Source organism: Spodoptera frugiperda, chromosome 23 (genome assembly GCF_023101765.2).
Source record: "Spodoptera frugiperda isolate SF20-4 chromosome 23, AGI-APGP_CSIRO_Sfru_2.0, whole genome shotgun sequence".
Taxonomy (NCBI): Eukaryota; Metazoa; Arthropoda; class Insecta; order Lepidoptera; family Noctuidae; genus Spodoptera; species Spodoptera frugiperda.
Window position 1 is genome coordinate 12,918,853 of NC_064234.1, and position 27,774 is coordinate 12,946,626.

Below are 27,774 nucleotides of genomic sequence, written 5' to 3' on the forward strand. Positions count from 1 at the left end.
ATTAAATACATATTTCTACAGCTGTTGCTTTTGTGAAGATTGGCATTACTAAAATTCCAATGGACCTAAATATAACCTCTAGCTGCAAGTTCAATGACTGATTGACAGTCATATTTCCGAACGAAACGAAACGTATTTCGCCTGCTGCATTGCATCAAAAGACCTTAAAAATTCAGTGTTTCCTATTATTAATATTCTATTTGGTACGTTAGTGCATCTTCCAGTTAGACATGTGACATTAAAAACCAGTTTTGCATGTTGCGTGTGATGAATAATGGTGATAAAGTTGTTGTGTAGCGGTGACTGTTGATGTGTCCATTGATGGGCCATTGTAGGTGAATGTTGTTTACGGTGTGGTGAAGGTGCGACTAGCGGCGCTGCAGGGCGGCGGCACGATGCACGAGCTACTGAAGCATGTGCTGACGGAGCGGGACCTCACCCGCGCCGGAGACATCTTCGCGATCCCTGACGCGGACATTGTTGACGATCTCAACGAAGTCGTAAGTTTATTTATTTGTATAAAAAGTTGTAAAGCCCGTTTGTATGCAGTACCAAGAATTAGAAAAGTATGTAAATTAGCTCTGAATTAATTCTACAAAGTATATGACTAAAGTTGTCTGGTTGGTGAAGCTATTGCAGTTTTTTGTCTTGCTAGACAGAAAGGCCACTTGAAATAATTTAATGAATCATAGTTCACAGAATTAAATTAACTACTTATAAATAAAATAAATATAAATCCTGTAGCTGCTATAGGTAGTCTTATAAGCTACAATTTTCCTGTTTGATTCTACTTAGAAGATAATATACATAGTTGCAATTTATGTATTCAGTCACCTATGTAAATATGAATATTATGTAAATATTGTTGCTCTAGTGTTGTAGTGTCATAATCATCTGCAGCCAAGGTGCAGTTTTAGTATTCAATGATACATTTATAATGATGTTGATTGCATTCACTACTAGCTACTGGGTCACTGTTGAATTATAACAAATATTTTTGTAGATACTACTGTAAGATAATCTCCTTATCACAATTGTGAATGTGTCAAAATCTCAAGTGTGCGTCATCATTGATAAGATTAAAGTGCATGCACATAGTAATATGTTGTGTTGTTCCAGTTGAAACAAATAACTGAGATATCATCTCGAGCAGACTACTGTCGGAACGACCGAGACCAGGCTCTGATAGAAATATGTGTTGCGCGAGTCACATCCTGTGTGAAGGAGACAGGTACCTTGGACAAGTATTGCGGGGCTCTAGTGGCCCTGCTGGAGTCTTGTCTGCACCACAACCTGATGCCCCTCGGCCACCTCCGGGATGATGATCCACCTCATGCTAAGATTGCTTCAGATATCATAGCATGCATTGTTTTGGTATGTATTAAAGTGCTTATTTTTACAAAACCATGTATGAATTTTTCATTTTTATGAAATACAATTCTAGTAAAAAAATATATTTATTTTTTTATCAAGTAGTGAATAATGCTAAGTATTGATGAGTTAAAATAATTTTGTTTCAACTTATAGCCATTTTCATACATTATTTTGTGCAGGTATCATTCCCACTTCAGTCTGACAAGGAGAACTATGGCAATAAGAGTGTAATGGAGTTGTTCCTGCCAGTGGCTGTCCAGTTCTTGCACAAGGGCAACCGAGAGATATCACGTCACATGGCGCGGTATCTCTCACTAGCCGCTGTACATCATGCGGTGCTGCTGAAGCCACATGTGCAGACTATCATGGACTCCATTATGTCAGGTTAGGAAGCAAATTCACTAAAACAATTTTAATTTCAATGTAACTTTGTAATGAGAATGATATCTTACTACAGAATGTATCTGGTTTGGTAGGTAACTACCCTCTCTGCCGAATCCTGACGAATCTATACGAGGTGTCTCCGGAGCCACTCGAGGGTCACACCCCAGCATTGGTATCGTTACTACCGCACGCTGAGCCGGTGGAGAAGAGCTCTTTATTCGCCCTGTTTGAGCAAATAGCAGCCCGCAAACCAGAAGCTCTGAAGACATGTGTGCCACAGCTGTTGTCCTACTTGTGTCCTCATACAGCCAGTCAGACTGATCCAGGCTGCATGTGTGTGGATATACTGCAGGTTAGAACAAAATTTATATCATAAAGATCAAATTAAATTGGCCACACATATTGGTGAGACATTAATGGTTAATGTTTATTCAGGTGATAGCGAGTCTGAGCCGCAGTCGAGTGACGTTGGTGGTGGACCAAGGTCCGGCCGTGAAGCGGGCGGCGCGGCCGCCGCACGCCTCGCCGCAAGCTGTCACGCTAGTCGCCAACATACTCACGCAGCTCGGGTACACCAGCAGGGTACGTAGCAGGCACACGTAAGAGGTAGTAGGGTCATAATCAACAATTCGTGACTGTCCACTGCTGGACTATGGGTCTTTTCTATAAAAGGATGCTTGCCATTATCTCCACGCTCGGTAAGTGGGTTAGAGATCTTAATTTCAAAGGAGAATGTTTGAGTTTGATTTTAATCGGCTCTTATGACATTTTACCATCACCACCCACGGATAGTATATGTTTTTTAGTAGTGTATGGTGGTCGGTAGTGGGTCTGACGGTGGGTGTGTGTGCAGGAGTTGGCCCAGGAGGCGCTGAACTTCGTGGTGGAGCGTCTGGGCACGGCGCCGCGCGCGCTGCAGGCCGCGCTGCTGCGGGACGCCACCTCGCTGTGCAGCGCCTTCCCCGCACTCTTCACCGACAACCTACTCACCGCCGTGCGAGCTAACACCAGGTACACTATACTACTTGTCTAAAGCTCTGGCCCTAATTTTGTAGGAAATTAGTTGTATTATCACCTCCCGAGAGGAATACGTCGAATTCAAAGTGGGTGACTTTAAATTCGTTTTCGTTTGTTTAATACATTACTTTTTTTCAGCAGCAATCGTCCTAAGTCCGGGTCGAGTCAAAGCGAAGTGAATCGAACATCAACAGGGGTGACTATTGTGAGACTGGGCGGGGGACAGACCCCTGCGGGGGCCGGCAATACCGGAGGAGGGGGTGCTAGTACGGGGGGAGGGGTAGCTAGTACGGGGGGAGGAGGTAGTACGGGGGGCGTGGGGAATGGGACTGGCAGCACTACGGGGAGTAGTACAGGGGCCGTGGCGGGCGCGGCGGGGGCTGCGGGCGGTACGGGCGGCTGGGGGCGGCGCGCCAAGCTGGGGGACTCGCGCAGCACGGGCCGTCTGCACCCCGGGCCCGCGCCGCATCGCAGCATGACCAGACTCAACGTACCTGGTAACTACACACCTCTTACTCTCTTGTACACGTCATGTTATTGGGGCCGTTCAATTATTACGTAAGCACTATGGGGGGGCGGGGGGGTCTTTACTTTGCTTATTTTGGATGACATGGGGGGTAGGGGAGTCTAGATGATGATTACGTCATCGGTAGTTATTTTCTTTTTTACACGAATGGCAACCCACACATTGTCTTTGCTTGAAAACGAAAAGCATTTTCGGGGATTCCCGCAAGTAATACATACATTTAGTGAACAGTGCGCGGTAATTCCCCTACTCGCTTTAGAACCGAGTAAGGGAATTACCGCGCGCTGTTCACTTGTCTAAATTTCCTCTATCAGTGTATTGTTTCGTTTGGCTGCTATAGCGAGTAGACGTATTGTAAGCATAGTAAAGCAAGTTAACATTTGTGTTACCATTCATTCCATTATCCAAAGTTTAATGTTTAAATAAGATGTCATTTCAAATAGACAAATCCAAGTTATACCAAAAATTGTTTGAAAGTTTTAAAAAATCTCATACAAGTACGAAAGTACAAAATGTACAAAAGTTAGTTAACGAAGTGTGGCGAAATTATAAATTACAAGCAAAATCCGACAAGGAACTAGATATTATTGTATCTAAGAGAATCGAAGAAGAATTGCAAGCAGCGACTAAGAATAAATCCAATTTACTACATTTTTTTCTAAGGTGAGTGACGAAATCATTTTAGGTACCTACTAGAAATATTAGAAATCGCCAAAAAGTTTCTCTTTGCTAATTAGAAAATATTATGGCCTATCTTAAAGTATAGAGGTAATATTCATTATATAGATTTATTTCTTATAATTGATTCCGTCAATTGGTCACAAAATACAGGATGTCAGTTTTATACATATATATTATATACCTACAGAAAACTATACTCTATTCAAATAGGTATTTAACAGAATGTAAACAATCTTTATATGTCTTTTTATTGAAATATGTGGTTTAAAATTGTAAACTGTGTAAAATCTGTTGTGATTCATTTAAAAACTCAACCAATATTAAAAAATTGCTTTTCTGTAAATACATAAAGGTGCGTACAAACATCGTGAGGCGTGCGCCGCGAATGGTTCGCACGTATACATGTGCCGTAGCATGCCTCAGGTTGATGTATGCGAGACGAACCATTCGCGGCGCAAGCCTCGCGATGTCTGTACGCACCTTTACAGATATCTGATTTTATAATTGCATATTTCAATAAAAAGACATATCAAGATTGTTTATATTCTTTTAAATACCTACTTGAATAGACTATAACACCCTGTATTTTGTGACCGGAACGATTTGCTCGTTTAAAGATATTAGATTTAAAGCCATAGGGTTTTGTATTTACCATATTTATTGCCATACTTTGTATTTATGTAGCTTAATAAGAGAATCTTTAGCAGAACCCATAGAAAGTTTTTATTTTTAGGCAACCTGTAAACCTGCAGAAAAAACACAAATTACACAGCCAGCTTCAAATATTAAAAAACAGGAAGAAGATAAAATAAAAACCGGTAATGAATCACAACAGCAATGCGAAATTAATAAAAATACAGATAAACAGAGACCAAAACCTTCTCAGGAAGCTATGAAAAATAAGATTGCTCTACTCGAAAAAAATTTGAATGCTTTGTATTCTGCCAGAGATACTATGTCAATCCGTGCTGAAGTTGATAAACAGATCATTAAGTTGCGCGAGGAAATAAAAACAGCAAAACAGTCTTTAAACAGGAAGGTTCAAAACGCAGTTGCCCAGAAGAAACACAGGGATGGTATGAAAAGAAAGTTAGAAGATATTTGTCATGAAAATCCAGAAATGAAAAAAAGACTATCTCTGAGGGATTCAGTGGGACGTCCTAATCTTGAAAGCAATCAACCTTTACTATTGAAAACAATCGCGGATATAGCTTTATTTGGGAGTGCAGCAGATGATAGAAGACGAACGGAATCAATTCGCAGCGTAAAAACTCTTGATGAACTCACACAAGAATTACGTAAAATGGGATTTGACATTAGTCGCAGTGGGACATATCTTCGTTTGATTCCCAGAAAATCTAATTCTGCAGAGGGACGAAGACATGTATCGACAGTCCCTGTTAAGCTCATTCGGGCTCAAACTGATCACCACAAGAGCCACTTAGATAGCAAGTTCGCTGAAACATCAATCCATTATTTAGAGAACATAGCATCCATACTAGGACCAGATCAAGTATTTTTCATATCTCAAGATGATAAAGCTCGAGTCCCTATTGGCGTAACTGCGGCAAATAAGCAAGCACCTCTTCTAATGCACATGGAATATAGAATCAAATTGCCTGATCACGATTGGGTAATCGCTGAGCGTCATAAATTAATACCATCTGTTTATGCTGGTATCAAAATCACTTCCAATATGCTAGGACAACCGCAAGCCGTTGGATATTCTGGACCAACATACATCGCTATTCGAAGTGGAAAGCATAGTTCATCTACTGCTAATACTCATGCTCAGGATTTCGAGACGCTTCTCGAACTTGAAGAGTTTCGACCATTAGCTAAAACTGACCATGGACTAGTAAAACCAGTGGTAATCATGACGGTTGATGGAGGGCCAGATGAAAATCCGCGTTATCAAAAAGTCATAGGGTTTGCTATACAACACTTTAAGCGACATGATCTCGATGCATTGTTTTTAGCTACCAATGCTCCCGGAAGAAGTGCGTATAACAGAGTAGAGCGCAGAATGGCTCCTCTTAGTCGGGAACTGGCTGGTTTAATATTGCCTCATGACCATTTTGGGTCTCATTTGGATGAACGTGGCGTTACAATTGATGAACATTTAGAAAGATCTAATTTCGAATTTGCAGGAAAAGTATTAGCTGAAGTATGGAGTTCAATGGAAATTGATGGCTATAATGTTAATGCAAAATATGTTGGGGCAGGTGAACAAGATCTTCCTGATTTTCCAGACATTAAATGGTATTCAGAACATGTGCGTGAAAGCCAATACTTGCTCCAAATTGTAAAATGTAGAAATACAGAATGCTGTCGTCCAAGAAGTGGACTATTTAGATTACTAGACAACAGGTTTCTTCCACCACCTGTAAAAGTAAAACAAACAGTTGATGACTTGGTTTTAGATGAAGGAGGGCAATTTCTTAATCTTCCAGTCAATTTAGCTCTACGCTTAAGTGCTTCACTCAAAGATTTCCTGCAAATGCCATACGATTATTTTTGTCCGACGGTACAATTGAGGCTATCAAGTCGAACATGCAAAACGTGTGGTCTTTATCATGCTTCCGTCAAGTCACTAAATCGTCACATCGAAAAGATCCATAAGAAAGTAAACACGCACACTGATAGGAAAGTTAGACCTGTAAGAGTCGCTGCTCGTCGTGCTAATGAACTGATGTGCATTATTCAAAATTTAGAGCACCATGATGTTGAATGGCTCGATGAGAATGACGTAGACATTCCAAAATCGGATGAAAGCGAGCAGACTCACAACACTGAGCAGCAATCGAAGCAATCCAATGTCATCGAAAACTTAGAATCATGGATTCGGGTTTCATGGACTGAAGACTGTTAATTTGAATTTAATATATGTACCAAAAATTTAAAATAAGTTTGTTATGTTAGTAAGATATAATATTTTTGTCCTTTACTCTATGTTGAATACCGTTTCAGTAAAATATAATCTCTATCCTAAATCTATTTTCTTATTTTTCAAATTATAATTATAACATTATAAAATTAAAAAAACAATACATTAATTGACAAATGTTTACGTAAGCATGGGGGGTAAGAGCTTTGCTTACTTTTGCTGACAAGGGGGATGGGGGGGTAAATAATTGCAATAAATCTGCTTACGTAATACTTGAACGGCCCCATTCTTGCAATACTTTATCCAGAGTTGTCAAATTGAGTTCATCGCAATGTGATTTTCCTTTCTCCTCTATCAAAGTTGATGTTAACATAATCTCCATTGTTAACAATTACTATTAATGGCTAATGAATAATTAACAATGCGATGCTGTATTACAGGAGGTTCAGTGGGTGGTCTCCACAAGAGTATGACGCGACTGTCATCTTCGCAACAAATCAACACGCCACCCAATGGAACCACTAGTACAGGTACTATTTGCGTTTCTTCATTTTGCAATGCAATATAAATTATATAGGATTATCAGAACCAGCCCGTACTGGCTCTGTTGTCATTTAAAGTAGGTGTCTACAAGGCATTGACTTTTGTTACATTTCTAACTGTTTCTACAGTAGCAAACAGCAAACCCTCATCATCATCAAGCGGCGTTGTGGGCAAGTCCAACGGGGGCAGTGGGGGCAACGGGGTAAACGGAGTCAATGGAGCCAACGGGGCCAATGGGGCCAGTAGTGGCATCACAGTGACGAGCGTGTGCCCGGGCCGCGCGCCCCGGCCTGCGCCCCGCCCGCACCACCACCACAACATACTCATCGGATCCAACGCTGGACCTGTGAGTATATAGACACTGATATTTTATACACAGATCTAATGACAAATTCAATGTTATTATTCCACGGGGATTGTGGCAATCCCCGTCCCCCGAAGGGAATTCTTCTTCTTCCCGTGGATTAAGTTTGCAGTAGTCACTGAAAATTATTAGAGTTCCTTGGTATAGAAGGTTCTTAGTTTTCTTCTAAAACAATACTCAAAATCAATTTTCGTTACAGAACAACCAAACCATAATATCAGGACCGCCTCTATCAACACAGTCGATATCAGTGAACCCGCTCACTCCGGGGAAGTCATCGGATGGTTTGACGCCGATCACGTCCGCAGTATCCATCCAGCACTCCAACACAGCGTTAGGGAATGTATCGGTGGTGACATCCAGTACGCCGGGCTCGGGGCCTATATCCGTGAGCCCCACCAACCCGATCTCAATCTCAGGGCCCGTGACGGTGACGTCACGACGGGCCAACAACACCAGCGTGACTATGATCAACACGAACAATGGCTCGACCAACACATCGGCCTCCAACCATAGGATCAGCGTGTTCGAGCCGTACCCCATGCGGGATACAGTGCAACACTTCTGTGAGAAGCACTTGGATAAGATCAAGGCGTACATGGATAATGTGTCGCTACGACTGCCTCCGCCTGCTAAATGTACTATTGAAGGTCAGTAATGGTCATAAGTAGATCAAATTTTTAACCTATAATCTTCTGTGAGATAAATATATGTATAATCAAAGATATTAAATTTTTTATAGATTGATTTAAAACGTACATGAAAGTAATATGGAATTAATGTAACGTATTTTTTTGCGTATTTTAACGTAACGAATTTTTAAGTATTCAATATCGTGCGTAGGTATTATAGACCCTGTGATTGTAACAAATTTGTAACCTATTTGTACTCGTCCCCAGAGCGTCGTTCGAAGAAGCAGGCGCGGCTAATGTTCGTGTGCGGTCGTCGCGGCGCGCACTGCCTGTACGCGCGCTGCATGTTCTCGGTGCGCACGCGCCTGCCGCGCGTCTGGATCCACCTCATGTTCCTGGCGCTGCAGGCCAGGCATCCGTCCGCGCTGTCCTCCAGGGACCCCACCGTGGCCTCGCTCAAACACTGCTGGGACATACTCAAGTGCGAGAATAAAACCTTTCTGACGCTCGTCACTGGAGCCTTCCCTGGGATCAAGGTAAATTCTACACACTCGTAAATTTAATGTACCTCATAATGCGTGCCCGATAATTTTCGAGCGCTAACGGAGCCCTTAGCCGCTGTCTATCTACACACTACTAGATTTTCAAAATTCTCCGTATTACAATTATGTGACCAAATATGTCCACATTACAAAAGATGTCCATTCCCTTAAATAAAGTATTTACTGCACTTTACAGGAACAAGAGATGTTGCTGAATGAGTTGCGTGCTGCGGGTTTCTTCGACGTATTCGAAGTAGTGGCGCGGCGGAACGACGGCGCAGCTCTACCACCCACTCAGGTACAGTGGTACATATACAAAACATGCCATTTAATATGTTCAAATAATAAGCTCATGAGTTCAATATTCATATTGAAAGTACTCTCAAAGTCTTTGCAAACTCAATAGTTTTGATCGGAAGCGCTATTAATACAGGCGACGTGGGGTTGCTTCCTGTGCACCCACCCGGAGCGCGCCGTGGGGTTCCTGGCGGCCGACGGCGCGCCCGTCATCGAGGGACAGCTCAAGGAGAAGAAGGGCCGCTGGAGGATCTTCCGCCGCTGGAGGACCAGATACTTCACGCTCTCCGGAGCGCACCTGTCTTGTAAAGGATCTGTGAGTACTTACCACTGTCTGCTCTTTTATACGGGTATATAAAACGGTTCTTTTTCTAATAAAGTATCTAAAAAATATTGGATTTATACTAGATAGATTTAGTTTTGAGAGACCATCATAAAGAAATATTCTATATTTAGAAGTAAATACTAATTAAAATTTAATTCCAGAGCGGCGGCGAAAGCATCGATATAAACCAAATTCGATCAGTAAAAGTATCTCGAGGCGCGCGGAACATTCCCAAGGCGTTTGAGATATTCACGGGAGACCAGACGCTTATACTGAAGCCGAAAGATGGGAAGAATGCTGAGGAGTGGGTGCAGTGTCTCAGCATCGCAGTAGCGCACTCACAGGCCAGGGACGCGCCCGCCAAGGCAAACAGTCTGCCTGCGCGGGGACTCACGCTCAAGAGCTTCTAACTGTAAGTTACGAACAATCTCTATACACAAGATAATAGACAAAGAGAGCAGAGTTACTTTCGTTTCGTAATGGACTTGTAACGTATGATAATCGTACAAAAGTTGCTTGCTCATTAACTTCCCGCGTAAATACTAAAATATGACGCCAGTGTTCAATAAAGTCTACTTATTATATTAAATACAAACAGCCATACACTCATACATATACAATATGACTGAATATAAGACTTGTATTGAAACATGCATTTTTATATAAATTATTACGTAATATATCAAGTTGCTAAAGTAGCCAGTTAATGTTCACATTATTATAAATGATGTATAAAAGTAAAATATTATTGAATGTATAATGTTTAGAGACATTGGAATGTAATTGATATATTGATACAAAGATCAGTGGGACTTGCGCAAACAGTTGCGCAGTGTTGTTCATATTTTGCGCAAGTTTAGTATTATATTAAGCTTGAATATATCCTGCTTGATATCATTTGCCAGATCATATGCGGTTGTAACGACGTACAGTCATGTATATAATTGAAAATGCTCACAAAGTATAGTGATAAGTTTTAGAATATTGTACCCACATTCCTTTGCATAACGGGAATAAAAGGTATTTAATGTTATCGTCTTCCTGTAGAATCTATACTTTGCAAATTCTCGGTGTATATTTCAATTTATACGGCATTGTATGTACTTAATGGAAACATAATGTATGTGTAAAGTTTCTAAAACTTTATGCGCAAGTGAAGCGTAAAAGTCGTGTGGACTAATTTCAAGCGTTTTGAAATTGCATGATCTTAATTCGATCCCTAAGTATTTTGTATGAATAATATGTATATTGCTTACAATTTTAATCTAATTTTGGCAAAAATCAATTTTTATTGTCCATTTTATTAAGTCATTTATTTATTTGTTACAATATTTTAGTGCCTTATAAATGATAAGTTTGTTTTATTGCGCTTAAAGTACAATAGATATTTACAATTTTGTTTAGTGGTAGATTAATGTACAGTGACGCGTAGGCAACAAAGTTATATTTAGTCATACAGGCTCTTTATTCGAGCTGGTTTTATTGAGTTCTTTTAGGACACGTTATCCGTCCGTTTTGTTTTAAAATGTCGTAAATAAGTATACTCAGAAATATATTATGCATATAAAAGTCAAATGTTAACTTAAAAAAACATTTTGCAACATTGATTTGCGTAACTGGATTTGGAAAGGAATTTTATAAATCATTGACTTCAGAGTGAAACTCGTTTTTTTTAACGATATTATGTTAATCAATAATTTTATTTAACATTTATTGTACGAAATAATTTGTAAGATTTTTTGACAAATTGAGATTTTATGAAGATGTGAAAGCTAGAAGACTGAAAGCTGGTCAAATGTCGTAGCTACTTATTGTTGCGTGTCTGACGGACTAACAATAATACTAAACACATTCTGACAACCCAAGCTTAGTTCCGTGTGAACTGCGGAAGGACTCAGAATACAAAGCAGTTACTTAATATTTATGTTTGGTTAAAGTATTTTGTGATTCAAAATTAACATTCCCGTCCTGTTCAGTGCTTCTAAATAATAATAAAATTATTATGTACTGTTGTGGTCTCAAAAATCATTATAAATGGTTGTAACGCGAATGACATTAGTCTTAAGTAGTTTTAAGTTGACTTACGAGGGGAGGAACTTGAAAGAAAAAGAGCAAAAACGAGACATTTCAAAATACTGATCATCCGCCCCAAGATTGAAGTTTAGTTTCTAAATGTAAACCAGTACTTAACTTGCCATCTCGCATTTTACGAAAGCACAATTTATCACGTTTTGTAATAATAAGTAAGTTTGCTTTATTACGTAACATTTAGTTATCTGTCACTCTCTGAACCTGAGGTTGTTATCACCAAAAAATCAAGTGTTCATTGGTAAACCAAATTGTTTCTTTGTTAGATTACGTTTAATGCTATGTAACATAACAGCTTGCTTGTAGCCGGGCCTGAACAGAGCAACTGAACTGAATTATGACGTGTAAAAGTGTTCTTTTGTAGCCTATTTGCAAAAATAAATTCATTTCAATTTATTTACGAACTTTACGAACATTCTGACAAAATAATCAACTTTTTCTATCAGTTGCACAGCTTTAGGCCCCTTTTTAGTGCTTATGGGTGCTTCAGAATAATATAATAACTTATATAAACTAAACCAATAACGTCCATTATACAAGTTATACATATAATATAAATAAATAATCTAGTTGTATATAATCGTATTGTTATCTAATTGAATCAGATTTTATTGAAGGATACGCCTGAAAACGCCACCGAATTTAAATGAAATGTTTAATGTATTGTTTTAATTATTGCAAGAAACAAACTTTGTATTGATGTTTTGACATGGTTTGTGAGTATCTCCACTGAATATACACGTTTATATCTACATGTTGTATACTATAGAGCTCGGTAGATGTTGAAGGTACATGTATTTTTAAGCCAGTGCCCATTTTTTTATTCAGATTACTAGTACGTCATGGCGATATGTAAGATCATAAGTACATATCTATTTGACCTTTTTAGTAACTTTTCGGATCAATTAATTTTTACTGTGTTAATTGTTCAATTGTTGTCTTCCATTTAAATTTGATTAGGCAGTTGCTTAACTATGTTGTGAAAATATCCAATTCCAATTGTTGTACTCATTTGGTTCATCCAATGGTTGCTAGTGTTCATTGGTATATATATTCACTATGACGTACTAGCACTCTGTGAGTAGTGTAAGATGATACAGTTGCCAAAATAAATGATATATCATAGCTTCGATAGCCAATAAACAGTTGTACATACAAATATTTATATGAAACATGTTGATTAAGTTTAAGTGCTGCGGACAACTTATGAACTTGGTGCTACAATATAATAATATAGTAATGATAGTGTGAAGCTCGCTTCCAGTCGGTATACGAGTGGCACAGGGCCCGTATCGTGTACTCTTTGGCTCATGTACTTAAAACTGCCCTATTTATTAGTTATTACATTAGTTGTTTGTATTCAGTGTTGTTTTATTTTAAAACCTCTATAAAATGTTTGTTAAGATTGTTAAAAGATAAATGGAAGTTCAATTAAACATGCAGAGTTAATTTATAAATAGATTTTATTTATTTACTATCTAGTATCTACACTTACTACAGCTAATATAACACTTATTATTAAGCAACAAAGTCCAAATTCTATTGCACTCTATCAAATTATTTCTCCAGGTTTCATAGACTTTAATTGTTTTTTAAACCCGTCATTGGGTTGGATAGCGGGCCTTTTAGCTTTTACAAGATCATAAGCTTCTTGGTAGCTCATCTTTTCGTAATGCATTAGATAAGCTATGGCGACCATGGAAGTCCGAGAAACGCCCGCATTGCAATGAATTAAAACATTCTCTTTAGCATCCACAGCATTCCTAATGAATGGTAAACTATCTAGCAGTATCTCTTTTATACTAGTTTCAGGCAAATCCAAGCAGTTGACGAACTTATTGTTGACTGACACTTGAACATTTATACCTAAACTTAGTACATGCTTGATTTTATATGTTTGTATCACTTCATCAGATGTACAGTCCTGCGACCCTATGTACAAGTAATCAGATATCAGTATAGGAACATTGTCTGGTTTCGTGTCAACTACAAAACCGTAACTGTTAGAAGAAATTGCAGTTACCATAGAATCTTTCTCTATGTATCGTTTTCCATCAACTTTAGTGATGACTGTTTCAGTTTCCTTCAATTTGTTCTTTTGTTTCTGCAGTTGGCTGAGAAAACTCATTTTGAAAAGATAGAATGTTTGTTAAATGTGAAAATCAACCTTATTTTACAAGTTAATTAAGTCTATTTTGGTGTTATTTGTCTCTGTCAATGTCTTTCAATCACATTCACTATCACTAAGACACTCTTCTTTTTCTTGATTCTTTTCTGGGTCGTATATGAGGTCTTCAGGCCTGTAGTGTACGTCACAGAGGTACAGGCCGTCGGGAGGGCCAGACTGTATGAAGTTATGCCAGGAGTGCTTGGACGGCACCTGTAGCATCACTTTAATTTCTTCAGCCGGCAGTTTACCTATCGCTACGGCGTTTAGTGTTCCTATCATGCGGCGTATCTGAAATCAGATGATATTTATGGGAATTTTAGAGACATGGTTCATAGACTATGTGAAGCAATTGTTTCGTGAACTACTATTATGGGTTCTTTTTATTTTTTTGTTGTATTTCTGTCTTATGTAAGATTATGTATTTTGTCAAGGACTTACTTGGTTATGTACAAATCCTCTCCCCCTAATCTCTATATCCCAGTAGTCAAATATACCATCTTCCCGAGGATAGCTGGTGATGAGTGGCCTACCAGGTCTCACCACAATGGACTGGATCTCTCTCCTGTTGTGCTTGTGTTGCTTTAACTTGTCAAACTTTTTGAATGTCGTGAAATCATGCGTACCAATGAAATATTGTGCAGCTTCTTTAAATTTTTCTATGTCAAAGCCTGGTAATCTGGAATGGAGACAGAAATATAGTAAGAAAATGTTGAAAAAATAAATTTACAATAGGATTATTAGTCTTTTAAGGGTGTTTTTAGTTACTTAGTGGTTGTAGTTGGATAATTTCATAAATAAGTAGTATCTAAACAATAAGCAGTGTACAATACCTTACAAAGTGACACCTCTTCCACTCTTCAATAGGTATGTAGGAAGCTATAGTTACATTTTCAGGTAACAAAATGCTATCCTTTTTTACAGCTAATCTGAAAACATTAAGTGATTGTGAAGTGATGAAAGAAAATTAATAGTAAATTAAGTTTATTTTCCACTAACAAAAGAATAAAGTAATATAACAGATTAATATTAATATAGGTGTAAACTAGAGCCTCAACTAGGTATTTCAGGACTTCAGAAAATTAAAGTAATAATAATAAATATACAAAAGAAACAATACCTGTATAAGTAACTTCTGCCAATTGCCATATGCCTAGCATTAAAGTTATCTGGTACTCTGATCACCTTCTTAACAAATATACTGTTATTGTGGTTGTAGAAGAACTTGTTCAGAGTGTACGTGATCCCTGTAGGTTCGTATACACTGGAGCCAAATCTGTCCAGGTCAAAGTGTGCACTAGTATTCAATGCATGGACTCCACCATCTGTACTGTAACATATGTAACGGAATTACTGTAGTTAGGTCACAGATAATGTATTGCTGATAACTTCATACTAAATAGAAAGCCTTTTTATACAATTTCTTACCGGCTGGAAAGGACAAGGTTAGGATAATTCAGAGATCTCAATTTCAGCAGCGCTAGTTCCATCAAACCCTGCACACTTTCAGGATCAGGATGGTTACGACCTTCCTTAAGCCATATTTTCTCAGAGGACCTGAAATTTGTATAGATATTTTTATATACAAAAAAATCTGAGAAAACGTAAACAAAAAAAAAAAACTCAGGTACCTAAAAGGCGTTCCTATGTAAGAGAAGAATGTTAAGTATCTGGCTTTCATTATACTTTATTACAGGAGATTTTAAAAACCTTTTCATTGAAAGTTTTGAGAATAATTCAATAACGTTCGCTGAAGATTATAGGTTATAGGTTATGTTATATTTCTGATTGACAATTGACATTGACAGCTGATTCACTATTCCCAAGTTCCTAGGCTTTTATACTCATTAAAAATAATATTTAATCATATTTTAATTCCTCAAATACTATTATTATTTACATTAAAAAATCTAAGGAGAGAATGATTCTGTTTAAATTATAATTATAATTCTAATAGTTTCTGAACGATCACCTTTCACTTTTTGACAGTCGGTGATATCAACGTGTTGTTGTCATGTATCTGTCAATTTCGCATTTTCATTCATAAAGTCAAAAATGGCACAACGGACGTGGCATATGTTTACGGTGATAACTTTAATATTTACAGTTTTATCTATCGTGGGAGATGTTTTATCTCAGTCGGCAGCACCTTGGTACGAGAATATGCCGGCGGTTACGATGGACTACAAAGTACACATAGATGCAGGCAAAGAAGACTGTTACTATCAATATGTCCCGTCGGGTGCTACATTTTATGCCAGTTATCAGGTAACTAATTAGTGTTTTCTGTAATAAAGGTTAGACATTGGGTTTAGATACAGTAGCTTATGACATAAAGCGTTGATAACCGTTGATATTGAAGCTTGTAATCTTGTTTTTCTGTATGAAATAGTTTGTAAACTTTATGTCAACAGGTGTTGAAAGGCGGCGACGGAATGTGCGGTTTTGCGGTGCGGCACCCTAACGGCCAGATAGTGCACCCGTACGAGTGGCGGCAGAGCGCGGAGTACGCGGACCAATCCTCGTCTGGAGGATATTATGCTGTGTGCATTGATAACCAGTTCTCAAGATTTGCGGGGAAACTAGTCAATTTGTATCTGTCGGTGATTAGATACGACATGTGGGAGAAGTACGCCAAGGAAGTTGAGGAACTGGACATGAATATTAAGAATTTCACTGTAAGTTTTAATTTATTCATGCTTTTAAAGTTGAAGTAAACAAAAGTTCCAATGAGAATTATTGAGAAATATGTATTATAGTATGCTGCAATAGCTAATGCATCTACTATTCTAATAAGACACTTATTAGTTATAGTAATAAATATTTGTATGTTTACAGAACTCAATCCAGTTTGTGGAGAGGAACATCAATGACATCCTGCAGTACCAGTACCACTCCCGGGCGAGAGAGTCCCGAGACTACAACTTGTTGCAGGACAATAATGTTTATGTGCTCAGGTAACTATACTAATACATAAAGCTGAAGAGTTTGTTTAAATACCCTTAATCTCTGGAACTACTGTATCAAATTGTATTAAATATTTTTGTGCCGGATAGTCCATTTATCAAGGAAGTTTAGAGGCTAAAAAACATCACATGGAGCTGAGCAGACCCAGTGAAACTGCTCAGGAGTAGCTAATATATCATACACATTATCATTACCTTAATAAACCTTTTATCAGACTTGATACCATGCTTATCAGACAATGAAGTGGTGCATATGCCTACTTCAGTGCTGTCCTCATTTTGATAATCAATAATGACTACTATGTGTAGACAATTAATCAGGAAACTTTATACATTAACAAGGGAGTTACTTTTCTAAACTATTTTATGTATTCTATCCATCATTTATTTTCATACACACATAAATTTCTCTATAATTTATTTAATACACATAGGACCATGGGAATCTGTATACATTAATGATCTGTACAATCCACATATTGTTTTTATGTAAGGCACATATTTGTGTGTATCTCTTCTCACTAACAATCTATTTAGTCCAATTAGAACAGTTGTAGTGAGTGTGAATCTATTCATTGAAGCTCAATTGGTTGTGTGCCTATTCAATTGTAGGCAGCAGTCAATCATATCTTATATGAGAAGTTTTTTTATGACAAAAGTTATACCAGAACTCTTATACTAGTACTAGATCTCACACAATTACTTATTTCCATCTCTAGAAAAGCATGCTAGAAATATTTTGTGGTATGTCTAGCTGTTTTGGAAAAGGGAATTAAAACAAAATTCAATAGAATAATAGTGGGAACTAAAAAATTTTCATTTATAAAAATAGCTACATATTTCTATGATTTGCAAATGAATTTATTTTATAATAATATTCTATTCTATTTCAGCGTGTATGTCTAACGTATTGTACCTGTTTCACATTGTTATCTAGATTCTATATTTAATTGAATTGTGTTATGATTTAATTATATTCACTTGTTTCATAACTTTCCTCTTTGTGTTGATGTATAATTACATGGACTGTTACCACCTTGGAATAGTGATGTCACGAATATTCGCTTTCGCAATTTTTCATGCTAATATTGCGAATTTGAATGTCATAAAAATTAATAATTACAAACAAAGAAAATATGAAAGTTTACAATACCTATCTCATTTAATTTATACTTTTGACATTTGAACTCAAAATAAACTTTTACTTCCAAACTAAAGTATCAACATCATATTATACTTTGTTCGGAAGTCAAACCGTCCTCTTAAAGTAGAGATTTAAAATATTATATTTTTTCCCTAAGTTTTGTCATTTGACCACTAATTTGATGTCTAACCAGACTAGAAACAGACTAAGACGAAAAATGTATGACATAAATATTTATTTTAATTGATTTCTTTTTTTACAGATGGTCTGTGATACAAATCCTAGCTATAGCAGCTACGGCTACGCTACAAGTATACTTTGTGAGGAAACTATTTGAAGTTAAGGAGAACTCGTCCAAGACAAGAATATGATTACATTCCCCAAAATTAACGAATTTACTAACTGTTACTCTTCGACTGAACTTCCATTCCAACTGAAATTAATGTTGATCTCTCTTGTTCATCATTTTGTTAGCTTTTTATTGTGTTCATTAGTAAACAAGGAAACTAAGAGATCACAGGATGGCTCCATTTTATTAGTAGATTTTTTAAATGGTTGTTGTGTATGTGAAAAGGACTTTTTGATTGCCAGCCAGTAGATGAAAATACGATTTATGGCTGGTATGGTTATCCAAATTTTAGCTAATTGTAGTTGAATTTAGTGTTGGAAGAATGTATTTTTTAATATAAAAGTTTTTTTCGCTTACATAACTACCTTATATTGGTCTGGTAACAAATTGGAATTGTCTATTGTCCATAACTACTAATCAATTTACTCTACCTTGTTCCTATCACATTTTATGAGATTATTTTTTATTTTTTGTTTATATTTCTTGAAACCAGTAACAAATCCTGTGCACAAATTAAGTTTTATAGTTTAAGTACAAGCTTTTTGCATTTTTTTATACAAATGACATAAAATTGTTTTCTATAAATATAATTAATAAGTTTAACCTTTCAGAGTTTATTTTTTGATCGGGATATTTAATGATCTGATTATAATAATGACATTTTTAAGTATTTTTGATAAGAATCGGATTTTTATTATTTATTTGCTTTTGACAACGATCACAATATTTTTAATTTAATTTTGTTGTTAATCTGTGAGATTAACACAGCAAGTAACAAACTGTCTGCTAATGAATGACCGATGTGAATATATACCTATAATAATAAACTGAAATGTTAAAGTACTTAAACTTGATGTTTTTATTCATACCTCATCTACCTAAATATATACATCTACATAAATTTTATTAGAACTTTCATGAGACATACTAAATTCATTATTATGTTATCGGCTTACTCATGTAATTGCTTGACAAGGGAGTTGAGTAGTTTTTAGCCATCCGGACAAACAGAATTTTGTTGGTAGTCAGTCATAAAGATACCTTTAATAAATAGCAGGTAATATACCAATACATACATACCATGCTATACATAGGTATATTACTGTTCTCGATTTTTATCATTACAATACGCTAATACATTACGTGAAGAATAAATTATATTCCAAAACATGTTAATGAAGTCTAGACTATGCAAGAATTAATTCATTTAACGTAATTTTCACGATAACGCAGCAACCATATCACAATAAAATTTACTTCTGTTAAGCGAAACTAAAGCATAACAAAACACATCGATAAAATTATACGTTAGGAAAAATGCTACACAGTATATTTTTATATACTTTTATTTAAGAGGGGAAAAGCATCCAATTACTGCTCCCGTCTGGGGCGAAACTAGAGGGAGTGTCAGACTCCTACTGACTAAAAACCACCCCGTTCCTACTCCTGCTTTTCGAGCCGGTAACTAGCCAGGCAGTCCGAATACTTTGTATATACTTACGCATTTTCAGCTTTGATGGGTCGACGTTTGGCTGCTATCTCGCCTGATGAGCACGTCTGCCCATAAGCAACCTATTCACTCAGGCTTTGAAGACACCCAGGTTATACCCATCAGGAAAAACAGAGCTAGGGACTGGAACTAGGAAGTGGAACTCCGGCAAGGATTTCCACTCCCTAGTAGTTCGCACAAGGAAGCTTCTAGCGAAGCGCTTCGTGCGAGTTGGTGGGATATATACGGTAAAAAACGGTAACACAGGCGCACAGTTGCAAAACTGTGCGCCTGTGTTGGAGGCTTTGAAACTGGGCCTTCACAAGCGCATCATCATTGATGAGCTTCTTAGAACACCTTTCGATGTGTTCTAGCGTATCTAGTTGGTATTTAGCCGAGCCGTCCCAAAGGTGAGAACAATACTCCACACAGGACCGAACCTGCGCTTGGTACAGGCTCAGCAGTTGTTTCGGTGTGTAGTACCGTCTCACCCTCCATAGGATGCCAAACTTCCTACCAGCCAGATGCGCCTTCGGCTCTAAATCCTAAGAGCCGAAGTTAAGTGTTGGCGATAAAGTTACGCCCAGAAGCTCAAGATGATCCGATATTGGAACGGATAAATATCGGTATTATATTATTGTGTTATAATTATGTTGTTGACTAGGTTCTGTAGTTTACAGGTATCTAACGTTTTCCTATAGTCTATACTTACTGCAATGTAAAGTACGGTACCTATCAGTTCCAAAATTAACAATATGATAAAATTACTAGAAAATAAATTCACAGGATAAAATAACTAACAGGATAATGCACGAGGTATATTAATATGAAACAGGCAAATAAAACAAGGCCATTACATAATTAAATTTTATTTATTTATAATCATACCATAAATATATAACATCCATGATTTGTTACATTAGTTTCCTAATTCTATTTACACAATAATTTACTTAAGTACAATACAATAATACATCGTAACATGAATTTATTTGTTAAATGATATGGTGCTGAAAATATTTACCCTGCAGGTGATCTTTAAATGACAATAGAGGCTATTTTCCAAATAGTTTCTATACATTTTATAGGTCACCTGCAGTGTATTTTAGACCTTAAGTGCTAGCCAAGGAATGTAAACTAAAATACTCGATAATTTCATGACAAACTCATCCGCTTATGACTAGTCAATTTTTCAAACAGCGGGCAAGTAAAGCGTTAAACAAATATATACCTTATTACCTAATCAGTAAATGTCTTAATTAAACTGTACAACAAACTTCGCGAATCTCATACGTAACTGTACACTTCACTATAACTATACTAAACTAGTGTAAGCAGAGCTCTCGGTCCAACAATATAATAAACATATTAATAAAACTCCATTCGTCATTTCATAATCAGATTTATAATTAAATGTTAAAGGAAAAATACATTGAAAAACATATAAACATATAAGGCCCTAGTTCATTGGGGCACCAAGGTCTATAGATATCTGAACCAACACTTTTTGGTTGCTTTTGCATATTGGTTGCGCAACCAGGTTAATACCAGGTGACCCTTCTAACTATAGTTGGTTGGGCGACCACAGTATCCCAATAAAATAGAGCTCTTAATAAGATGTTACGTAATTCGATATCGTTTGAATAGTTTGTTCATAGCAATGGGAACTATCACATGTAAGCACCTTGATTCAGAATCGTTTCGATACACACCTACTACGATACATACTCTACCGTTGTAAGCCCATAAACACTACCTACTAAGGCAATTGGACGGAGCACGTCTTTAAAAAATAATTGGGATGGTTTCCAACTAGTCAAATTCTATACTTTTTTTAATAAAAGGATAATTTTTCATTCGAGATTCCATTATTGTGATGTCATTAGTTAAATCAATTCACACATTTTTTTTCCTAAAATTGGAAAACTTAACTTAAATGTGTAATGAAATCACTCAGTGAAATTGTGAAGGTTTTCAAATATTATGAGAGAAACATCCCAATTAAAATAAATCGTTAATACTCGCATTAGCACTTAACCAATAACAACGACATTGAGACCATCTCCTAACTTAATTGTGAGATTCTAATGTGATGATATCCAGCTATTCCTACATAGCATTCTAGTCTTTAATTCCACTCAATACGATTTATTTTTATCTGACAGTGCGGCTGCCCAATAAATGCTTGTAGGGCTAAAGGAATGAAGGCAGCTTAGCACCAAATGAGACGATAGAACAGAGGTTTTATTCTGTTATATAGATTTTATATATTAAAATAATATTCATTACACACACAAGTCATTAAATTCATTGAAAAATTATGAAAATTCAAATTGAAATTATAATACTTTGTCTTTCAGCGCTACGATATTGTCGTGATACATACGAAAGCATAGTATATGTCATACATTTTTTCTTTACATTAAGTCATATCTGTCTTTAGCAACGTTTGATCCAAGTCCAATATAATTTCAACCTTATATCTTTTGCAATAAAGTTCAAATTAGAATAGGTGTACCCCGTACAGGCTGACAATAAGTAAGTTTAGTGGAATACTTTGTCATATAGTGTGGATGAGTGAGCAGTGGTGGAGTGTCACAGGTTCCGCTTCTTGTGTCCGAGGTATGTCCCGGACAGTGCCAGCAGTCGGTACCGCTGGCGCAGGTTGCGCGCGCGCACGTGCGGGGAGGCGATCTCCGCCGTGTATGCGCCCGGGAACCAGCCCGCCTCGCCGTCGCGGGTGCGCTCGCCGTAGTACCAACCTGTATAGGTACATTGCGATATTTTAAAAAAAGCTTCATTAATATTTTTGCTTGATTTGGGAATCGAATTTCAGTAAGGCCATTTTATAATGTACACTGAATTCGACAATTTATGCATTTGCTTGGATAGCTACGTAGCTACGTATATTGACATACATCGCGATTTTGAACACCTATTAAGACTAAAATACAACATTTTATTTTGTATAAACCTTTATCTAGGTTTTGGTTATCTATGAATTTATAATTTTAATATGAAAAAAAAAAATTGGAAGAAAACAATTTTATTAATGTTATTAACAAACATACCTTCACTAGTCTTCCTAGCGACATTGACAACATCTCCCTCAGCGAGCGGCAGTTCGTCAGGCTGCGCGGGTTGATACGCGTAGAGCGCGCAGACCTGCGGGCAGTCCCAGCCGGCGTACACGGCCTCGCCGTCCCCAGCCGCCGGCGGCGTCAGCGCCTCGGCCCAGCGGGACCACTCCGTCTCACTACCCACTGAAGTCAGTAGTTCCACCGTCCGGCCCGCGTGGTTCTCTAGAAGGGTGATGAGCAGTGCGTGCTTGGCCGCGCCCACCTCGCTCGAGCATACCTCCAGTAGCGAGCGGGGACAGTGGTCCACGCATATGTATTGATCTTCGCTGGAAGGGTCAAGGTATTAGGGATTAGTTACTACTATATTTTTAATGTATTTAGTGTGCAGTCATTGAGCTATGGTTGCAAGCGCAGTATTTGAAATCTTTACGTTATTAATGGTCCTATAGTGTCGAAGTGTTGCTGTGATACAACATGCCAAATTATAAGAGAATTAAAAATTTTAAAAATGAAAAACCAAACTCTTAGTTTGGAGCTGGCATTTAAACCAAAGACCGCTTACAAAAAACACGCATTGCGCTTGAAATCACTCAATAAATCACCCGATCAAGGGAAAATCTAGAATCACACTAATATTATAAAAGTGAAAGTTCATTCGTTTATTTCGATATTTGTCCATCAATCACACTGAAGTACTGATCGGATTTTGATGAAATTTGGTATACAGACAGAGTATACGCTGGCTTAGATGATATGAAACTCTTTATATCATGGGCGAAGCCGCTGACAGAAGCTAGTTGTGTAATAAGACAAGGTGTACATACCCCTTCTTCTTGGTGATGACGAGGAGATCGTTGAAGAGGAACAGATGGAGCGGCACCTTGTGGAACTTCTTCCCGAAGGTCAGCTTCAGCTCGTCCGACTTCCAGATCAACTGCGTCACCTCACCAGATCTTACTAGCCAACGGACAGGTCTGTAGCGGGGAGGTATTCGTTAGGAAAACATATTTATACACAGAAAGACATAAAACGTTACTATGTTACTTTTATACTAAAACCTAAAAAAAGGAGAACAAACTACAACATAATGACAATTGAAAAAATTAAGTAGTGAAAATGTACACTGACATAATACAAATTCGACTTAAAGTAAGTTGGTTTATTAAAAATATTATAAGGTTTTTCTGGACAATAAAAATCGCTGTTAATGTTACAGTTCTAATTTATGAAGCCCCATTGTGGCTCGAAAACGGTTGAGTAGACAATTTTAAGTCTATTAGATATTTTGAAGTGTCTAAAATTTGAAAGGACAACATTTAAAGTCAAAGTATTTATTTGTGAAACATAGGGTACATTATAGGTTGTAATAAAATTCTGAATTGATAAAGTATGTATGTCTGTATACCTGCGGTCCCGGCGCGAGCAGGCGGGCCCGAGACAGGGCGGGTCGCGGATGTGCGCGGGGAACTCGATGGACGCGCACAGGCGGTACATCTCCTCTATACGCTCCGTGTTGCGCGCGCCCTCGTTGCACTGCGACACGTACTGGAACATACATTACACATGAGGTATGTGGATACTGTGATACCTAGGGTCGTATAGAGGTGAGTCGTTCCAAAAATAAATCGTAAAATATGTGATCGTAAATCGTAAAAGTGAAGGAAAAATATGTTCTATTTCTCTATTTCTATATTATTTACTGTAATGATAACTTAAGCATTTAATATAATTCTTAAACAATTTATAATAGACGTAGTTTTTGCACAAAAATAGTAGAAAATGCCATGAGCATGAGTGATGTCAATTTTTATGGATTATAAGTTTATCCATAGTAAAATAGAAATAAAGATCTTTTCATGGCAAATTTTGGTATTACATGACATAAATGGGACACCTGTAGAAAACACATAGAATATTATAAAGAAGTAGTTACATTATTGAGCGTGACGAGTGCCTGTGCGCAGGCGTGGTACTCGGCGTCGTGCGGGTCGAGGTGCTTGAGCACGGCGTCCATGAGCAGGGGCAGCCGCGTCACGCGCTGCATGGGCAGCATCAGGAACGAGTGCAGCGACAGGCACTGGCACATCGGGTGGCTCTCCAGTCTAAGGGGGGGGGGGGGACATTGTTACATTAGGGTATACATGTGGGATTGCCAAGATATAGTCAAGTATGAAATCTACGTTGAATGTAATACTCAATAACCGATTTCCTAAATAAAGAAGACACTCAAAGGTATAAGCTTGCTGACAAACGTCAAGTTGCTGCGTTGAAGCTGTGCTTATTATATTTGTACGAACTATCGAAAAACACGCTTAGTCTTCCCTTTTGAGAAAGCTGTGATATAATATGTATGTTTCTACCGCCCTTACATTTATGAAGAAAGGTGACTTCATTTAATCTATGTATGTATATCGTTTGCAATATAAAGTCACAAAATCAAAGAAGCCCAAGCCCTTAGTGATAGGCATTATGAAATTGATTAAATTTAGTAAATACTACATAAAGTAGGTATACTAACTTCTTAAGCGCGGCTCCGAAGGCGGGGCGGGCCTGCAGGCGCTGCAGCGCGCGCACCATGAGCGCCTGGTTCTCGCAGTACTTGACGTAGACGGCGAAGTGCAGCTCGGCGTGCTGGCGCACGATGTCGCAGATGCCCTGCAGCAGGATGTTCTCCTGCCAGCACTTCTCCAGCTCCGTCATCAGCAGCTGCGAGCACTTGCGGACTAAGGGGGAAGGTATGATCAAAAACTGCTCTGTCCTCAAAACTTCAAAACACAAACTTCAAAACATAAACTCTTTTTATTTTAAAAAGTTTATAAGCGGACTTGTCTAATCCTACAGTCATTTGCTACTAAACATAGCGATGCAGAAGTATTCCTATTTAGTACCATAGTCGAGTCATTTGGTAAGAAAATCTGGGATTTTGGATCTTGATCCCTAAAATATTATTGGTTATAGGCCGCTCATGAATGCCAACATATTCGAAAATATTAGTGAGGGCGATAAAAAATGTAAGGTGGCAAAGTAGCTGAAGGAACAAAACCGTATAGATAGCAAGTTTTCCATGTAAAACAATCAGATGAATAAACAATAAAAAACAAGCAATAACTACTAGAACGTATCTTACCCGGCAATATAGTAGCGAACAGCGTCTCCCACTCATGTCTGGGCAGCACCTGCGGGTCTCTGAAGGCGGGGTGTGCTATGAAGTTGGACTCCAACACGTTCAACGAGTTCAGGTACGATGCCTCGGACGTTAGCAGCTCGAACTTCGCTTCTTGGAGGCGCTTCTGTGCTGGTGCTAGGGAACCTGTGGAGATGGCCATGTTAGGAATACTGTTGTGGTGGTTTACCGTTGGGGGGTAGGCAAAAGTGCCTATTTTCATAAGATATTGATCATATTGGATATCATTTAAAGAAATTCTGTATATATAATGCTTTACACTCAAAATTATTTAGGTGTATCTGCCTATAGTGGTCAACTTACACCAATATTTTTTGTTTTTTTATTGGAGTTTCGACTTTATATCAAAACCATTCAGTTAAAAATCCAAAGGTACTTACTGAGCACAGCCGAGTTGAGCACCTCGGGTACCTCACACCAGAGGGTGCGGGAGGGCCCGCGCGGCGCCACTAGTGCCATGGCGGAGGGGCGCGCGGGCGTCTCGCTCACGGAGGTGGCGGCACTGCGCTGCGACCCGGCCTCGTACGCGTCCGAGTCCGAGTCCCCGGTCTCGCGACACACAGACTGCAGGACAAGTTATGAATCAGGTATTGGAAGTTTAAGTCAGTCGGAATGGAACGGCTGAACCACGACCTCCCACTTCAGAAGGGGTTTGCGATAATGAGCACGCTTGACGGGTGATTTGTGGCTGGACTTCGAAAATGTTGAGTATGTTTCAGTTGCAGTTTAAGGACATATATTTGAGTTCTACTAAAGAAATTATAGAAGTGGCTTGATCGTTGATAAATCTATGCAGAAATTTTGAATTGTGTTCACTTTGTATGTATAATTTAATTGAGAGATTAGGAGAGATTAACTTAATCCAAGTATGTAGTAGATAGTAGATGACACTTGAGTAGTAAGGCTTCACACGTTTTCCAAATACTAATTTCACTGTTACTTGTAGTAGTAAACTCTTTTAACTAACTAGAATTGGACAAGCCCGTACGATTCAGTATCCGCCCGCACTACAAATGATGAAATATTTCCTTTCACAGACGCTCCGTGCCTCACGTCGGACTCCTGTTATTGTTTACACGCATCTTTATAAACAGTCGAGCCAAAACAATTGGCCTTTTTTCTAGAAACTATGTCATGCCACGGTGTAGGAATGACAAGTTTACAATACAAAATATGTTTAGATTCGATACGTAAATATTGCTACTACAATGCATACCAAAAATAGCTATTTATGATTATTCTATTTCCGCAGACAGACAGAGCTACATATTTTAACAGACTGGCTGCAGCGCACACTAACAGGTACCTAAATCTAATTAAACCTTTAAAACTGCGGTCTCCAAATGTAGAGATGATAGCAGTTCGTCTTGTGGATTATTAGGACATTCAGAACCATTTTGCGATATTACGGTTTTGATTTTCCCTCCTCACCACATACAATTAAAATCGTTATAACCAACGGGTTCCGTCGATTACAGAGAGGTATAATTACTTTTAATGACAGATTGCGGAAAGATTTCTGTTAGACATGGCGATGATAAATGGTGAAGTGTACACTGTGTGCCGAGGCTATTGTACCTCTAATTACTGACTAGAAAGCTAGAAAGGTAGCGGGATATACTTAGTGTTTGTGAAGGATAAGAAAAGACAGGACATTTTTTTAAATATTTCGTATAATTGAACCGAATACACTATCTGATGAATCTGTGGCGTCGCATATGGAAGATGCAACACG

At 37.9% G+C, this 27,774-nt stretch overlaps 5 protein-coding genes across 14 annotated transcripts in view; 2 read left to right on the plus strand and 3 right to left on the minus strand.

Moving 5' to 3' along the window:
* The first annotated feature begins 92 nt into the window (after positions 1 to 92).
* LOC118266662 (protein melted) lies at positions 93 to 13,019 on the plus strand. 2 transcript variants are annotated; one of them, XM_050703327.1, is made up of 14 exons: positions 93 to 500; positions 1,120 to 1,374; positions 1,554 to 1,758; positions 1,851 to 2,110; positions 2,194 to 2,340; positions 2,612 to 2,769; positions 2,914 to 3,272; positions 7,310 to 7,399; positions 7,541 to 7,758; positions 7,976 to 8,426; positions 8,676 to 8,944; positions 9,147 to 9,248; positions 9,384 to 9,563; positions 9,734 to 13,019. In XM_050703327.1, the coding sequence occupies exons 1-14, from the start codon at positions 396 to 398 to the stop codon at positions 9,980 to 9,982; spliced, it is 3,048 nt and encodes a 1,015-aa protein (XP_050559284.1). In that variant the 5' UTR covers positions 93 to 395; the 3' UTR covers positions 9,983 to 13,019. The 2 variants fall into 2 exon arrangements, with proteins under 2 accessions (XP_050559284.1, XP_050559285.1); XM_050703328.1 differs by having other exon boundaries at positions 2,917 to 3,272.
* Positions 13,020 to 13,105: 86 nt separating this feature from the next.
* Positions 13,106 to 13,788, minus strand: LOC118266661 (dual specificity protein phosphatase 19). The gene has a single exon (XM_035580129.2). It carries the CDS (start codon positions 13,786 to 13,788, stop codon positions 13,213 to 13,215), a length of 576 nt encoding a protein of 191 aa, XP_035436022.1. The 3' UTR covers positions 13,106 to 13,212.
* Positions 13,106 to 15,626, minus strand: LOC118266660 (tRNA pseudouridine synthase-like 1). Its single transcript, XM_035580128.2, has 6 exons — positions 15,459 to 15,626; positions 15,256 to 15,384; positions 14,948 to 15,157; positions 14,661 to 14,756; positions 14,269 to 14,506; positions 13,106 to 14,118 (listed from the first exon to the last, which is right to left on the minus strand). The coding sequence occupies exons 1-6, from the start codon at positions 15,506 to 15,508 to the stop codon at positions 13,885 to 13,887; spliced, it is 957 nt and encodes a 318-aa protein (XP_035436021.2). The 5' UTR covers positions 15,509 to 15,626; the 3' UTR covers positions 13,106 to 13,884.
* A 230-nt stretch (positions 15,627 to 15,856) lies between these two features.
* LOC118267169 (transmembrane emp24 domain-containing protein 5) lies at positions 15,857 to 19,135 on the plus strand. Its single transcript, XM_035580987.2, has 4 exons — positions 15,857 to 16,095; positions 16,242 to 16,505; positions 16,666 to 16,784; positions 18,200 to 19,135. The coding sequence occupies exons 1-4, from the start codon at positions 15,883 to 15,885 to the stop codon at positions 18,306 to 18,308; spliced, it is 705 nt and encodes a 234-aa protein (XP_035436880.1). The 5' UTR covers positions 15,857 to 15,882; the 3' UTR covers positions 18,309 to 19,135.
* A 1,493-nt stretch (positions 19,136 to 20,628) lies between these two features.
* LOC118266593 (ephexin-1) overlaps positions 20,629 to 27,774 on the minus strand; it is a 110,354-nt gene continuing 103,208 nt past the window's right edge. For all 9 annotated transcript variants that reach the window (XM_050703319.1, XM_035580025.2, XM_035580028.2 and 6 more), the window contains 8 exons: positions 26,420 to 26,603; positions 25,983 to 26,165; positions 25,374 to 25,578; positions 24,789 to 24,957; positions 24,261 to 24,400; positions 23,680 to 23,829; positions 22,847 to 23,181; positions 20,629 to 22,537 (listed from right to left, as the gene is read on the minus strand). In XM_050703319.1, the coding sequence (XP_050559276.1) occupies positions 22,371 to 22,537; positions 22,847 to 23,181; positions 23,680 to 23,829; positions 24,261 to 24,400; positions 24,789 to 24,957; positions 25,374 to 25,578; positions 25,983 to 26,165; positions 26,420 to 26,603 (1,533 nt within the window). In that variant the 3' untranslated portion in view covers positions 20,629 to 22,370. The remainder of the gene's footprint in view (positions 22,538 to 22,846; positions 23,182 to 23,679; positions 23,830 to 24,260; positions 24,401 to 24,788; positions 24,958 to 25,373; positions 25,579 to 25,982; positions 26,166 to 26,419; positions 26,604 to 27,774) is intronic.

Coding starts and splice junctions, on each gene's coding strand:
- LOC118266661 (XM_035580129.2), bottom strand. CDS start 13,788: ATGAGTTTTCTCAGCCAACTGCAGAAACAAAAGAACAAATTGAAGGAA.
- LOC118266660 (XM_035580128.2), bottom strand. CDS start 15,508: ATGAAAGCCAGATACTTAACATTCTTCTCTTACATAGGAACGCCTTTT. Junction 14,507..14,660: donor AAGAGGTGTCACTTTGTAAG/GTATTGTACACT, acceptor TCTCCATTCCAG/ATTACCAGGCTTTGACATAG. Junction 14,119..14,268: donor GAGGATTTGTACATAACCAA/GTAAGTCCTTGA, acceptor ATCTGATTTCAG/ATACGCCGCATGATAGGAAC.
- LOC118267169 (XM_035580987.2), top strand. CDS start 15,883: ATGGCACAACGGACGTGGCATATGTTTACGGTGATAACTTTAATATTT. Junction 16,096..16,241: donor CATTTTATGCCAGTTATCAG/GTAACTAATTAG, acceptor TTATGTCAACAG/GTGTTGAAAGGCGGCGACGG. Junction 16,785..18,199: donor AATAATGTTTATGTGCTCAG/GTAACTATACTA, acceptor CTTTTTTTACAG/ATGGTCTGTGATACAAATCC.
- LOC118266662 (XM_050703327.1), top strand. CDS start 396: ATGCACGAGCTACTGAAGCATGTGCTGACGGAGCGGGACCTCACCCGC. Junction 2,111..2,193: donor TGTGTGTGGATATACTGCAG/GTTAGAACAAAA, acceptor ATGTTTATTCAG/GTGATAGCGAGTCTGAGCCG. Junction 2,770..2,913: donor GCCGTGCGAGCTAACACCAG/GTACACTATACT, acceptor ACTTTTTTTCAG/CAGCAATCGTCCTAAGTCCG.